General features: G+C 56.1%; 1 protein-coding gene across 1 annotated transcript in view; it reads right to left on the minus strand.

Moving 5' to 3' along the window:
* Positions 1 to 16,343, minus strand: part of TMEM132C (transmembrane protein 132C) — a 307,760-nt gene that overhangs the window by 17,790 nt on the left and 273,627 nt on the right. The window contains exon 5 of the mRNA XM_086681440.1: positions 12,500 to 12,643. Within this exon, the coding sequence (XP_086537566.1) occupies positions 12,500 to 12,643 (144 nt within the window). The remainder of the gene's footprint in view (positions 1 to 12,499; positions 12,644 to 16,343) is intronic.

The raw sequence follows: 16,343 nt of genomic DNA on the forward strand, positions 1-16,343 counted from the left end.
AGGTGCACACATGCACAGGAACACACAGGTGCACACACAGGTGCACACATACACAGGAACACACACAGGTACACGCACGTACAGGAACACACACAGGTACACGCACAGGTGCACACACACACAGGAACACACACAGGTGCACACACGCACAGGAACACACAGGTACACGCACAGGTGCACACACGCACAGGTGCACACATAGGTACAGTCACACCCAGGAACACACCCAGGTGCACACATGCACAGGTGCACACACGCACAGGAACACACCCAGGTGCACACACGCACAGGTGCACACACACACACAGGAACACACAGGTGCACACACGTACAGGAACACACACAGGTACATGCACGTAAAGGAAAACACACAGGTGCATGCACAGGTGCACACATAGGTGCAGTCACACCCAGGAACACACCCAGGTGCACACATGCACAGGTGCACACACGCACAGGAACACACCCAGGTGCACACACGCACAGGTGCACACACACACACAGGAACACACAGGTGCACATACGTACAGGAACACACACAGGTACATGCACGTAAAGGAAAACACACAGGTGCATGCACAGGTGCACACATAGGTGCAGTCACACCCAGGAACACATCCAGGTGCACACATGCACAGGTGCACACACGCACAGGAACACACCCAGGTGCACACACACACAGGTGCACACATACACAGGAACACACACAGGTGCATGCACACACAGGAACACACACAGGTACATGCACAGGTGCACACACGCACAGGAACACACACAGGTGCATACACGTACAGGAAAACACACAGGTGCATGCACAGGTGCACACACGCACAGGTGCACACATAGGTGCACGCACACCCAGGAACACACCCAGGTGCACACACGCACAGGTGCACACATGCACAGGTGCACACACAGGTGCACACAAGGAGGTGGGCTTTCACTGGTAATTGCGTGCTCTGTCACAGCGTTTGCTCTGCGGCCAGCATTTGCCGAGCGCTTACGCTAAGCTCTTACGCTAAGCTCACTCAGTACAGGCTCACACGGATGATCTCACTGAAGCCTTGCTGTGAACACACGAGGGAGCTGCTCTATCTTCTTAATCATATCCATACTGCAAGTGAGGAAAGGAAGGCACAGAGAGGTGATGCAACTCGCCCAACATCACACAGCAGGTAGTCCGGGAGCCAGGCAGACCCCGGAGCTCTGCTCTCAACCCCGATGCCCACCGGCTCGGTGGTGATGAGGCTGTTCAGTCTTGATTCTTCCGTCTTTCCTACTGTGCGTGGATTCCCCTTCCCGCTGATGGTGGACCCGGCCACGTGACTAGCTTTGGCCAGGAGCATGTGAGCAGAAGTGACAGTCGACCGGTCCCAGCCCAGGCCTTAGAGCTGCCGCGTGTTTCGGGCAGTCTTTGTGCACTTTGCCACGAGGCGCTTCCCCAGACGTAGCTGCTACCTCAGATGTGCACCTCATCTGGAACGAGCCCCATGGGGCCCATGCTAGCCCCCCCCCCCGCCGCCGCAGGGAGGGGCCGCCCAGCTGAGCCCGCAGACCACCAGATGACCTGTAAACGCGTGAGCGAGAATAGGGGTCACTCCTTTAATAGGTGAATGCCGGGGTCATCGGTTACACAGCACAGCGGCCCGAGTTATTCTGTGGAGAGCTCGGGTGCCGCTGCACCTGCCTGGAACTCTCGGGGACTTCCATGTTCCGTCCTGTCTTGTCCCCACTCCCGGCAGCCCGTCCTATCCTTTTGGGTCTCATCCCCAGGCAGCCGAGAGGCTGCTGAAGGGCTGTGAGGAGAAGACTGGGGAGCCCTGCTTCCAGATTTAGGGAGGGCACAGCGGTTTCCAGAAGCCTCCACGGAGCGCCTCTCTTCCTGGAGTGGAGGTGTTGCCTGCACCCAGCCTTGGGGATTAGGGCCCCTCTGCTTTCCCCGTGTCCGCTCTCCCACACACCTCGCCGCCCATCTGGCATCGGGGCGCAGTCGCCCCTCCCCGCCACCGCCCGAAGCGGCACATTTCAGGAAGACGAGGAGAGGGGACCGGCAGGGGCTGGCGCTGGCCAGCATCTCTGAGGCGAGGCCTGCACACCTCCCTTCCTTCCCCTTCCTGCCCCTCGCTGTGGTTGCCAAACGGGATTCCCACGGCCGCAGAAATCCGTGCAGCGATAAACCGCACTTCACCCAGCCGACAGGGCGGAGAGCTGCCAAGACATGGAAACGGCACACGGTCTTGGCTCAGGAATCCTGTGTCCGTGCAGGTGGCTGTGCTGGGCCAGGCCTGGCCGGGGTGGGGGAGGCCGGGCGGGGAGGCGGAGAAGGCGGCCAGGAGGGGAGGCTGGGAAGGGAAATTGGGAAGGGAGGTTGGGAGGGGAGGCCAGAAAAGGAAGCTGGGAAGGGAGACAGAGAGGGGAGGCTTGGAAAGGAGGCCAGAGGGGGAGGGTAGGAAGGGAAGCCAGGAGAAGGGGCTGGGAAGGGAGGCCGAGAAGGGAGGTTGGGGAAGAGACACCGGGGGGCCAGGCCGTGACGCTGGCCAGGGCACTCGGGCTCAGGGAGCGAAGGGGACCCCGCACTCCTCCCGTGCCCCTGCTCTGCTCCAGGCACGTTCGCAGGTGCTGGACACGGGAAGAGGGAGGCAAGAGACCCCTCTCCGGAAGTTACATTTCGTGCACACGTTATGGCCACAGATGAGAACAAGCAAACAAAGAACTAACCGCAGGTGACGCACACCGAGAGCATGATGACCTAAGGACCCGCTAAGGACGGAGAACACGCACAGGAAGACCTCTCGGGAGGTGACGTTCAGACAGAGTCCTGCCTGGCGGAAGGTGGAAGCCCTGGACACCTGGGGGAAGAAGGTCCCAGGAGGAGAGGGCCGATGAGAAGCGCTAGCACGTATTAAGTGCCTTCTGTATGCCAGATTCTGCTCCGAACCACATGTGCTTTTGTCCCCACACAAGCCACCTTACAGGTGAGGAGCCTGGGGCACAGAGAGGCTGAGCCGCTTGTCCAAGGTCACACAGCCAGTAGCACTCGGATTTGCATGTGAAAGCAGTTGTCTGGCTCCACAAAGGCTCCTCTTTTCTGTTTTTTGATGATCTTTGCCAACGTAATCGGTGAAAAGTTACCTTAACTCTTCCACTTTTGAATTAAAAAGAACAATGGCTATAAAGACACTTCCTGAGGTCTGAGATGACATGGTCCCCCCTCCGTGAGGTCTCCGTTCCTAGGCGCTCACAGGCAGGAGACTTAGTACACTCGATTCCTTTCCTTGTCTTTTGAGAAGTCGCTCTCACATACTCATGCACAATAACTCGTGTGATTTTAGATTTTTTTAATGTTTATTTGAGAGAGAGAGAGAGAGAGAGAGAGAGAACATTGGGGAGGGGCAGAGAGAGAGGCAGACACAGAATCCGAAGCAGGATCCAGGTTCTGAGCTGTAAGCACAGAGCCCGACTCGGGGCTCGAACCCACGGACTGTGAGATCATGACCTGAGCTGAAATCAAGAGTTGGCGGCTTAACCAACTGAGCCCCCAGGCGCCCCTAACTCGTGTGATTTTAAGAGCAGAGCTGAATGTTTGTCACCTTGGCACATTAGGACTAACATAGTGCTTCCTGAAGGAAGAAGCCTTCTTTGATTTTCTTTGAGATGCTACTGAGGTATTTTGGCCGCATCAAAGTCCTAGGTATTTGAGACGGACGCCTTGACGTTCTGATATTTGTACACACCGTGAAGAGATCGCCGTGGTCCAGCTAAGCACTGCACCTGCCTCGGACACAGTTCCCATCACACGTGTGGACCCGTGTGTGCCGAGAAGGTTTAATTTAGTCTCTATCCTCTTAGCAAACGGGGAATCTGTGGAGGGTTGGGCAGATGGTGATGTCACCTGGGACCCGAAAATCCTGGGATGCGGGACCCGAGGCGCGGAGCAGTCCTGTGATGACAGGAGGGCCACATGGCTTCTCTTCGAGCACCCAGGCCTGGAGGAGCTGCCCGGGGACGGAAGCAGCAGCCGTCGCCTGAACTCCGTGCTGTCACCTCTGTCACTGGGAGGGAGGAGCAGAGGGTTTAATCACGGGGGGACCCAGGCAGCCAGGATGGAAACAATCCAGCCACACGATGGATGGGGAATCCGGGGAGGGGTGGCCGTGACCACACCTGTGTCCCCTCTGGGAGCTCCGGGGCCAGATGAAGCTGGAAGGCCAGTGTGTCCGAGTTTCAAGCGAGTCTGCTGTATTCACCTGCCAGGTGTTTTCATCCGGTCCTCATTTCCTCTTCTGAGTTGGGATCAGCTCGTTTAAGCCTTCTGCACACCAAGTGTCCATTTCCTGGACGATTATCCAGGGGCTTTCACAGGCAAAGGCAGGGCCGTGTCCCCCTGGGAGAGCTCGGCGCACAGGTCTGCCGGAAGATTCCAGAGAATTCAGACTCCACTGCCCCCTCTTGTTCTCTGGCTCCGTCAGGGTAGGTCAGGGCTTTGGCTGATGTCACCAAGAAAAATTAAGGAGGCAAAACCACCCCTGGGCCGGGCTGGAAAGGCCCTTTTTTCTAACCCTGGCCAAATTAAGAAATGGAAGGACGGTCCCAGGGCACGGAAAGGTTGGATGGCGAGGAGTAAGGGGATGGGAGGGGAGGGAACCCTCTCTAGGCACCTGTCCTTGTCCTCAGCCCCTGTTTCATTAGGGGATGGTCCCCTCCTGCTGGTCCCATCTGGAGGTTTGGATGAAGCCCCGCCTCCAGCCTCAAGAGGAGGGTCATGTGACCACGTCCTAATCCAAGCAGAGCCTTACATCCTTCTGGTCCCAGCTCCTGGCTGCAGGGTTGAGCACATGAGCTAAGCTGGTGCAGACAGAGGTGATCTCAGGAGCTTTTCAGGCTGGGCCAAAGGCATTTGCTCATTTCTGCTGAAATTCTACATGTGAAAACAGGGTTTTGTAGCCATTTGCAGCCATCCTGACCTAGAACAACTTGTCCGAGCATTCAGCCGGCACAAAGGATACCGAGCCAAGAGACAGAGACGTAAAAATGCTGAGCCCCTGGATCCAGCCACTCCTGAAGCCAGGGATCTCTTCCTGTTCGGATAGAGGAGCCAACAATTTCCCTTTTCGGCTTAATTCAGTTTGGGTGACGTTGTCTGTGAACGAAAATCATGGTGTCGGATACGAGGGGCAGAGCCGTGCCGGGCATCACCCATGGGCACACACCGCATCTTTCCACCGCATCCCAGCAAGGAGGACACGATGGGGCACCGCTAAAAAGGCACGACGGTCATGGGCTGACACTGCCCGACATTATTAATCCTCTAAGGGCAGCGCTTCATGGGAGGAAGAGGGAGCAAATAGGAGTAACCTAGGTTCCAGCTCACACACCGGGGACGTCCGTTATTTTTGCTGCCCCGACATCTGCTCGTTTCATTTTCGGCCAGAGTTTCAAAAATATCCTCAGGGGAGCCTCCGCTGATCCACACGCTCGGTCCCTGTGCTTGGGTCGGTCTCGACCTCAGTGGCAGGAAGTCGCTGGATTTTTGACCGAGCCGAGGTAGCAGCCGATCTCCGCTGCACTTGAACCTGGGAGGCTGAGGACCTCCGGGCTCCGGGGCCCGCCATATGGGGGCTCAGAATGACACCTGCACAAGCCGAGACAGAGCTCAGAGATGCAGAGACCGGCATCTGCCCCCGAACCTCCGTGCACGAGACAGTTTCTCCCCTGACTTACGAAGCCAATTTGAGAGTCTGAGTCACTCAACAAGCACATCGCCCTTGATGAAGTCATGATGGACCACTGGGCAGGCTTCAGTGCTGCCTGAGACCAAATCCCTGTTTTCAGACGGATTTCAGCAGAGAGGCCACAGAGGGAGAGGACGTTTCGTACCTGGCAGAGGAAGCCAGCACGGCAGAGCTGCTACCCAGACCCAACCCTCCCGAGGCAAGCCAGCCACGTGGCTCCGACCCGGACTTCTGTCCCCCACGCTTCACGGAGCTGGCCAGAAACGTCTCATCCATGCAAAGGCCACTCCCTCCCAGCTGCAGGATTCCTGGCGCTTTGAAACCCCTGTGGCTCGTTAGGCAAATGCGGACGGAGCCTCCCTGGACTCCACTAAAATCTAACTCGCAAATAAACGACCTTATCTTTTGCAAACGTCTTTTATTAGAACAGGCTCTTCTTTGCAGCGTCAGACGGAGGCTCGGAGCCACCTGACCTCTGCCGGCCAGTCCCGGGCACCTACTTCTGTCCATCACGCCCTCGTAGGAGTGAGAGCACGGCACGGCTCCTACCAGTCGAAGGCTCCGGGTCGGTGTGACGTTGGGAACGTCCTGTATGGGTGCCGTCCAGCAGGAGACGCTGGCCACGTGTCACCCGCACAGCTGGGCAGCTGCCAATTCCACTTTACTTGATTTACCGTGCAGCTTGAGGCAAATCTTCACATCTGGCTGGGAGACACGCCTCAGACCGTGTGCGCCGGGCCGGGGATCAGGCAGACCTGCGCTGCAATCTTGGATCTGCCGTCTTCTGGCTGTGTGGCCTTGGGCAAGTCGCTTGGCCTCTCTGGGCCTCAGCCTCCTTATCTGTAAAATGAATTTATCGTAGCGTTGACCCCAGCGTTGCCGGAGAGATCTCTCTGAAATCCAAATCAGGGTATCCTGCAGCATCCTGCTTCTCTTAGAAGAAAACCAAAATCTGATGGTAAAACCCGAAGGTCCTGGATGGTCCGGGGCCATCGACATCGGGGCCCGGATGATTCTTTGGGATCTGGACCCTTCGCAGCACCCTTGGACTTCAGCCACCAGACTCCAGTAGCCCCTCTGTCTGAGTCACTACCATCCCAAAGGTCTCCGAACGTCGCCCCATGTCCCCTGGGGGGCCCTGGGTCTGCCCTGGATGCAGGAGACGCTGCCATGAACACACCATCCACCCGCTCTGCCTGCACAAGTGTGTTAACACTCTGTCTCGCGGTTTTGCAGCGGACAGAACCGGAGCTGGACGAAGAGGCCGGCAGCGGGCGTGCACCTGACCCACACTGGGGACGTGGGCAGCAAGAGCCCCTGCATTCCAGAAACTTCCTTGCGGTCCTTGGTTTGCTTTCGCCCAGAACCCAGTGGCTCTTGGGGCTGAAGATGCTTCTCCCAGAGCCCTTGGGTGCGAGGAGCACAGTGGGGAGCACTCTTCCCCCCACGGAAACCCTGCCCACGTTCCCCTGGGCGAGGGGCGCCACCCCAGGGCCTCGCAGACCAACGACTTCGGGCTGCTGCTAAGAGCCCAGCTTCCCATGGACTCAGCTCGTGGAACCACCAGCACATGCAAGAGAGAGGATGTTTCGGGCCCCCAGGAGCAGCAACCACGGGAAACCGAGGCCTCCGCCCCAGCAGGGTCGTCCTGCACGTACAGGAGCCATCACAGGCACTCGTCACCGGGAGAGCTGGGCAGCTGGCCGCCCACACGCATCCCCTTTAGCTCTGCACCAGGGCCAGCAGCCGGGCCGGGCCCTGGAGGTCAGCCCTGGAAATCCAGTAAAGGGACTTTTGCTAACGATGCCCGGAATCTCAGCATTGCCAGCCTCTTGTGGGCGGGGCCTCGCCACCTGTGACCCCAGGAGCCCCCGGGGAAGGCACAGGAGGGCAGCAGCAGGCCGGGGTCGGGGTTACTCAGGAGGCACAGGGTGGGGTGCCCCGGTGTCTCGTCCTAAGGATGAGGGGGTACGCAGACGGCGTGGTGCAAGTGGGGAGACAGGGTTACAGTGGGCACTGACAGTTGTCGTCTCCCTGCCAAGTGGCCCAGATGTGTCCTTTTCAGACACCGCTCCATCCAGAGCGTCCCTCGCCCCGGGCCCTCTCCAGCCCCGCCCCCCGTGTGCCTCGTCATCACCTGTCATTCTTACCGGAAGGGGACCTAGACACCAGCGTGTGATTCAACCACACCGTTAAGAGACCGCCACCTCGAGGACCGCGAGCAAGATGCCTCTGCAGAGCGTCCTATGCCCTGTCCTCGGCTACAGGACACGGCCTTATGCCGGAGGTGTGCACAAATGTGGGCAAAAGCACTCCGTGGGTGCGGGGAGCCGGGGGGGCTTGTCCACGGCACGCCGTCTCCTCTGCTATTGCCCGACAGCAAATCCCTGACCCGCTCGGGACACTGGTCTTCCTCCCCCGCCCAGGAAACCCGCACAGACGCTCGTGGATGTCCCACGGCCTCCCGCCCTCACAGTCTGACGCCTGCAAACCCACACGCTGAGCACACAGCACACCGGACCCCTCGGCTCCTGTGGTGCCTCCGTTCCCGAACCCCCACCAGCCGGGGCTCTCGGGAGGCATCGCAGGGCGCGAGAAGGGGGCAGACACAACGGTGTGAATGCTACGTGTTCTGTGTGTTCGATCCTTATCTGTGTGTTCGAGCTACGTGTGTGATCACATCATCGTGGAGGAAGGCTGGCTGGCAGGTGTGTGTGTGTGTGTGTGTGTGTGTGTGTGTGTGTGTGTGTGTGTGTGTGTAGCTTTGCCAGTTAAAAAACTGCGGCTAAAAAACCTTTGACATGATCCCATCTTTTAAAAAATTGTCTCTGTACGTGCGGCTACACCTAGATGTGTCAAGAGACGTGTAAGAAATGATCACCGAACTGTTTTAATAAGAGACCACATATTGTAGGATTCCATTTATGTGAAATGTCCAAAAAAAGGCAAATCTGTAGAGACAGAAAGTAGATTAGCGGTTGCCCAGGGCTACGGGTGGGAATGGGATTAACGGTAAATGGGGTGACAAAAATATTCTAAAACTGGGTCAGAGTGATGGTTGCCCAACCCAGTAAGTTTACTTAAATATCGTTGGGCTGCACACTTGAAATAGGTGGAAATTCTGATTTTCTTAAGCCATACTCTGCACACCACACAGATGATACCTGTAGGTGCTCTGTCTGCAGCCCCTGACCGACCACATGGGGCTATCGAGGGGACTGCCCGAGCCAACCGGGGTCAGAGTCCAGTCCTTTCCACTTGACCTAGTGGCCAAGTCTTCACTGGATTAATAAAACCTGGTAGTCCTTACAACGGCCTTTTGAATCACGCACCGTGACTGTCCCCACTTTCTGAAGGAGACCTGGAGGTGGACGGAACGTGTGAGCTGCCCAAGACCGTGGAGCCCGGAAAGGCAAAGCAAGAACGTTTTAGAAGAAACTCCCCACGGCACCCTTGAACTTCCGGCACCCTACAAAGCCTCGGCTGCCGTTGTCTGAATGGTCTTGTCCCGGATGTTCGTCTCGCGAACAGCCCCGGTGCGCCCTTGTCGAGCAGAGGGCGGGCATGCTTGTGGCAAAACAGAACAGGGACGCCGTCTCTCTCCAGGGCGGGGGAGGCGAGCGGGCTTTCTGCCCCTGTCCGCCTGGCCCTGCTTGGACAGAACCCCACAGACCGGGCGGCTCACGCAGGAGACTCTATCCCTCACGGTTCCGGAGGCTGGACGTCCCCCATCAAGGTGCCAGCACGGACCGGCTCTGCGGCCCAGCCCTCCTCCTGGCTTCCCAACAGCCGCCCTCTCGCTGTGACCTCACGCCGCCGTCTATGAGAGACCTCTCGTGGCTTCCTCTGTTCCCAAAAACACCAATCCCACCACAGGGGCCCGACCCTCATGACCTCATCCAAACCTAATCAGCCCCGAAGGTGCTACCTCCTCACGCCATCACATGGGTGGGGGGGGATGAAGGGTTCAACGTATGAATTTGGGGGGGACACCAACGTTCAGCCCATAATGTGCCTTTTATAAAGGACTCAGGTCCCCTAAGTCCAGGGCTCCTTACAGCCTACGTATGCAGGTGTCCCGGCATGGCCCGTGGCATGACCCTGTGGGGAGAGGCGCTCAGGCATCTGGTGCGGGAAGGCGCAAACTCCCTGGATGCCCTACGTCCCTGACCAGGAGTCGCGTCTTCTGCCCGCAAACTGCGCAGGCTGGCTCGTCGGAGGCGCGGCGTGGATCTCAGAGTCTCCAGTCCTTTGCGGAACTCAGGGCCGTCCCAATCTAGCCCTGCACACACCTGCTGCAGGGGAGACACTGACTACACATCCCCTGCCCCGTGTCCTCTCCGTGGAACCCTGCGCTGTGACAGACCAGCTCTGCGAGCATCGCCGACCCCGCCAGACCCCAAACCACTGGCCGAATCGGGGTCCTGGGGACTGAGTTTGAGTGCAGGATGTCACGTGGCTTTGTCAACAGCCAGGGGCAGCCTGCTCCAAATTCATTCCAGGGGCAATTTCTGGTTCGAATACATTTGTTTCTCTGAAGACGCTGATTATGCTTCTGGAAATATTGGTAATGGACTCCATGACAAACTCCTAGAAGAGAAGCTAAGGATGATTCTACCCACAACTGCGGTAAAAATTGGTTCTGGGATTTTTCAGGCTAACAGATGCCCTTCTTATCCATCTAGAAAAGTCATCAGGGGTCCTGGCTCTTTAAAAAACACTTTTTTAATTTATTTATTTTTGAGAGAGATAGAGACAGTGCGAATGAGGGAGAGGCAGAGAGAGAGAGAAAATCCCAAGCAGGTTCTGTATGGTCATTGCATCATGACCTGAGCCCAAACCAAGAGTCGGATGCTTAACCGACTGAGCCACCCAGGTGTCCCAGAGGTCCTGGCTCTTTTTTTTTTTTTTTTAACATTAAATACAATTTACTGTCAAATTGGTTTCCATATAACACCCAGTGCTCATCCCAACAGGTGCCCTCCCCAGTGCCCATCACAGATCAGTAATGAGAACCAATGGCCACCAGGGATCTGGTACGTGATGGTGGCCGGGGCAGGGAGGGCTCCAGCTCCAACCAAGAGACTCCTCCCCACCTCGGCCTCACCAACAAAGTGGGGGTGATTCGGCCACAAGGAAGTGGGGTGACTGTTCAGCCAGAAACAGAGCACGGTTCTCAGTGGAAGAAATTTTGCCCACCAGGGGACATTTTGCAATGACTGGAGACAATTTTGGTTTTCACCATTCAGGGCGTGTGACAGGCATGTATGTATTGGCGTAGGAGGCAGGAATCCGTCTCACAGGACAGCCCCCTAACAAAGAATTATCTGGCACAAAACACCAGCATAGTGCCGACGTTGCAAAATCCTGCCCCGGGTTCAGATCTTAGCAGTCCAACGGGGAAGCCGCTCGCCACGGTGGCCAGGAAGCCCTGACATGGAAAAGTAACAGACACGCACTCTCCGTAGATTCGAAGCGACTGGGCCCCACCGAGTACGAAACAGCGCGTTCATGATTTTTATATCGATCACATGTTGAGATGACAATGTTTTTAATATAATGGCTTAAACACAGACATCTAAAAAATTACCTTCACCTGCTCTCCCTTTCGTGAACGTGACGGAGAATTTTAAACTACATGTGTGGCCCATATTTGTGCTCATGTTGAACAGTATGGTTTAGAACTTCATCCCCGCCCCTCCCGCCACCAGCTTTTTGGGTGTGTGGCTTTGGGGCTGCCCTTAGCCCATAGATCACTTTTGGGGGAATTGGGGAAAAGCCTCTCTTCCTTGAGATGCCGGAGATTACATCTTTTGTAATCCCAGAGACATACCTACAAGAATACATAAAGACCCAATGCATCTGGGAGAAAGATCTGGAGATCTCTCTCATCTGGAGAAAGACCAGAAGCTTCGTTTCTGGCTTGGAAAAGCCCTTATGCTGTCTTATCCCTGGAGCCAGCGCTGTGAGTACATTATCCCAGCAAATGTGGTGGGAAAGACCAAGAATTCGGGTCGTTCCCTCACGAAACTTAAACTCCACAGCAGGGGTTGCTCTAGGCAAACTTTTCCTTGGCGTGGGCAAAGCAACAAATATTTTAGAGTTGCGGGCCAGATGGTCTCGGTCACAACTGCCTGATGCTCCTGTGGTCGTGCCAAAGCCACCGCAGACAGTACAGAGATAGATTTGAGCGGTCGTGTCCCAATAAAACTTTATTTACACAACGATCAGGGGGCTGGAGTTGACTCCTGGTTCATGGTCTGCCCAACAGAACAGAGGTTTGGACAGCTGCCTGGGCCAGACTCACATTGCAGATGTATTTTATTTTTTTGCCCATTAAAAAAAAGTTACAACTGGTGGCCAACACTGAAAAACGGGCGACTTTTACATAAATCCCAAATTTGCGAACACGTGACTTTTACATAAAGCGCAAATTTGCGGCTTCTCTTGAAGGAATGGCGATACTGATCTCCCGTTTACTGGGGACCAGATCAGCAGGAGACGAACTCCGGATGCCCAGCTAGTGTGGGGCGTGTCCGTCTGCCCTGACCACTTCACCCGCCATGTCACCAGCTCGGTTATTGGAAGTATCTGGGGTTTGAGCCACGCTCCAAAGCAGACCACACTCCAAACTGGGTTTGGAGCTGGAAGAGTGGTCGTGTGATTGGACTTCATACTTCCTGGTGCTGACCCCTCTTTGTGAATGGGGTGTGCCCCAACAGGTCCCATCATTTCAACCCAGGTGACTGATCAGTGGGGGTGCTTACCTTGAGGACATCCTCGTCTGCGGACTTGCACTCCACCAGCTCTGAGATATCCGTCACGGCACCGTTCTCCTCCACAGAGACCACCTTGATGGGCAGGGCTACGGTCTTTCCTGTGAGTATGGCGGTGTTGAGAATCTCAGTGTCCTGTCAGAAGAACCAGACAGAGCTGGGTCAAGGGGGCTGATATGCTCAGCGCTCTTGGACACAAGTGGGAAGTTCCCCAAGTATCTGCCAGGCTGTGTTTGTTTGGACAAGACACCATAGCACTGACTTTGGGATTTGGGGCAAAAAAGGCCATTCTTTGGAAGAACTTTCCAAGAACATTACAATTTCGTTTATTTACGGCCGCCTTCTTGGTTTCCAGCTACCAAAGTCAAAAATTATTAATTCTCCTTTTGTAGAGAGAGAGTAGAAGTTATGTACCAGTTAGGGTTTGGTTGTAGGCAACAGAAATGGAATCAGGTGAGTCCTTCCCACCCAGAGGCCCGCCCTGTTCTAATCTCCGGAACCAGTGAGTCTTTTCCCTTACATGGTATTAGGGGACTTTGTGGTTGTGGTCAAGTCAAGGATCTTAAGAAGGGCAGACTATCCTGGATTATCTGGGGGCAGGACCCAATGGAATCATAAGTCCTCATAAGAGGGTCAGAGGAAGAGGAGTGAGGCAGGGACAGAGGGAGAGGTCAGAGTGATGTCCTCATGACCCAAGAGACGTGGATGGTTTCTAGTTTCTGGAAAAAGACAGACCCTTCCCTAGGTCCTCCAGAGGGAACACAGCCCTGCTGACACCTTGAATTCAGCTCCATAAAGGCTCATTTCTGACTTCTGGTGTCCAGGACTGTAATATAAGGAGGAGCTGTTAATTTGGTATGGCAACAGGAGGCTAATGCAGGTTCTTACCCGTTGGGTCCTGGGCCACTCCCAGGGTTAACGGAGAAGCTGAAAGGGGCCTTGGAAAGGCAGGGCCCAGATCAGCTTGCGGGACACTGAAAGCCAGGAAGGGACAGGATCTCCAGAGTGGAGTGCAGTGAATGGCTTCGGCCATTTGTCTCCTGAGTCACTCCGTAGATGATCTATCTAAATTCCCTGGGTGTGGGGTGGGGGGAGTCTGGTCGGGTTAAATGGCCATCCCTTATCCCGGGGAGGATGGCTCCCCTTTGATTCACAAGCCTACCAAGACGGAGTCCAACAGGAGAAAGGCCACCATCAGAAGAAGAAGGAAGAGGTTCCTCCCGGCAAAGAGCAATGGCGGGTGTTCCGCTACGACACCGGTGAGCCAGGTCACTTTTAATCCCCGGTGGCCACGGTCACTACACCTTGGTGAGGGGCACCAGACCGCTGGGATCTTTCTGCAGACTTTTATGCAGACCACAGGCTCTTCTTGTCCTGCCCTGGAGAGCCCACTCCATCGCAGCTATGGGGACCTCGGTTCATCGTGTCCTTCCTGGCTTCATGCAAAATGATTAGCGTCACATGTAGTGATTTTCAAAGTGATAAAGAAAGCGCCTTCTGAGTCTGTGGGCACTACGGGCTCGCACTTTCGTAATGCTTCCCTACCTCTATTAACACCTTTTCCCTCTGGGCCAACTTCTCTCGAAGTCCCTCTCCAGAAGCACTGCCCCACTTTGAAGCGGGAGTTGGAAGGAAAGAGATTTTTCTCGCTTCTTTCTCCAGGGAAGCAACTGACACAGAAATGACCTTTTGCATTAGACAGGAGCACAGCTGGAAGAGTCATCAGTTCTAAGTGGAGCCCCAGCCTCTCTCTGATGCTTGTACCCAGAAGCCAGCCCTTAAATAAGCCTCTGCCGTGTCTTCTCCTGGGTCCGCAGGATTCCCGGGAGCTGGGGCCGCGATCTGGCGGCTCGCCCACCGGCTATTACGGATGCTAAGAATACCGCGGAAATTCCCCAAGTCCATTTTCAGGTTCATTACAGGTAATGTGCTCAGAGTTCAGACTTCACATTTTCTCTCTCAGAATGGTCTTTGGCTAATGGCTTCATTAAGGCAGCAAACTCCCTCGTGGATTAATTGTGATTAGCTTCCTAACGGTCACTGCAGGTGCGCATGCACACGCACACGCCCACGATCCTCTCCCCGACACGTCCCATCCCTGGACTGAATCACAGCAAGGTTCAGACTGGGTGGACATTGGATGTGTCTCTCCAGCCAATGGCATAAACCACGGGAGCAGAGAGTTACCCGTCACTGGGGTTCCAAATGGGGGCAGGAAGCGTCAGGTGTCAGGGACTCAGACTGAGTCCAGGCTCCCTATTTGAATTGCGGCCAGGGAGGCAGCACAGGCCGGGAGGCCCAGCTGCAGACGTGTCGGGGTGTAGGTCACGCGCCGAGTGTCTTCTGGGGGTCCCTCCAGACCCACTGTGCCCTGCAGAGGGTCCCACGAGGCTGACTCGTGCACAAAGCTACAGACCCCTCGCCTTCTGGCCTCTGGCCACCTCGGACACACCATGAAACTGTGCTTCCTGCACACAGCCTGTGTGGTTGCTGGGAGCTGTGTGACGAATCTGGCCAGTCAGTTGTGAGCTGGCACGGCGTGTGTCACTCCTGGACTAGAGCGATTCCCCGCCTTCACGGAGGGACGGGCTCTCCGTTCCTGAGGCAGAGCGGCCGGAATTACTCAGACGGTAGCTGCTTCACCGGCCCGAGGCTCTGAATGACGGTGAGAAGGGCCGCTCTGTGGACCAGCAAGAAGTAAGAACACACGTGAGAACTGGGGCTGTTTGTTACTGCCGCTCGCCCTACTGCCGCCTGACTGATACAGGGGGAGAATGAAGGCTTCACCTGCTTCAACGGCAGAGGAATGCCCTGCGGTGATGAGTTCACTTTTGAACATTTCTATTTCCGGTACGTGGTTAGTGTTCCTACAGACGCTTAGCAAGCATTTAAGGGCATGTTTTGACACTGATTTTTGCCATCCGTGCCCTCCCTTGATGCACTGGAAGCTCATTCCAGCTCTCCGGTTTAGACGTGGGATTTCTTGAGGTCAGGGTCTGTGTGTGCTGTGGACCGAATGGTGCCCCCCACCGACCCTAAATCCATGTCGAAGCCCTCATCCTCAGCATGACTATTTCAAGACACGAGGTATCTTTGAGGAGGTAATTAAGGTTACCCGGGGTCCCAAGGGCGACCCCGATCCAATAGGTTCATAAGAACAGGAAGGGACACCAGGGACATGGGCATTTGCGAGCCAAGGAGAGAGCTCGGGAGAAGCCAAAGCTGCTGACAGCTTGATCTCGGACCTCCAGGCTCCGGAACCTTCGCAAAGGTTCTGCTGATTAAGCCCCAGCCCCTGGTATTTTGTTCCGGCAGCCCTAGAAGACGGCCCCGTACCGTAACACAGCCCTGACGCTACATTGCAAAGCAGGGCAAGGATGTGTCCTTCATCGTGACCCAAGAGGGGTCTGTGCTGTCACGAAGAAAGGCACAGTCACTGTCAGTAGGCAAACAGGCACGCGGTGGTGAGTGGTGGCCAGTATTCGTGAGTCTCGGGCCCTGGGCGGGGGGAGACAGGTGTGGGGAAACACCTCACAGGGTGTGTCCCAGCGTCTGGGGCGGAGCCCTGGCTGTCTCCCCAAGGTGGGCCCGGGCACCTCCAAGGTGGGAAGTGAAAACTCCCGCACCAGCCTCCGGTCCCTGCAAACGAGCAGTTTTCAGACTGGACTGTCCTCTCCTGCCTCCCCAGATTGTGGGATTGCAGGAAACAACGGGAACGTCGTAGAAGCAGGGAGGACGGAGAGACCCGGGCGTGGCCGGACATGGGTCTGGCGGGAGAGGACTTCTTCTGGCCCCGAGGACCCGGGGAGGGGGACGGGCCGGGATGGAGGGAAGC

The sequence above is a fragment of the Puma concolor genome, chromosome D3, assembly GCF_028749965.1.
Source record: "Puma concolor isolate L17-30 chromosome D3, mPumCon1.1.hap2, whole genome shotgun sequence".
Taxonomy (NCBI): Eukaryota; Metazoa; Chordata; class Mammalia; order Carnivora; family Felidae; genus Puma; species Puma concolor.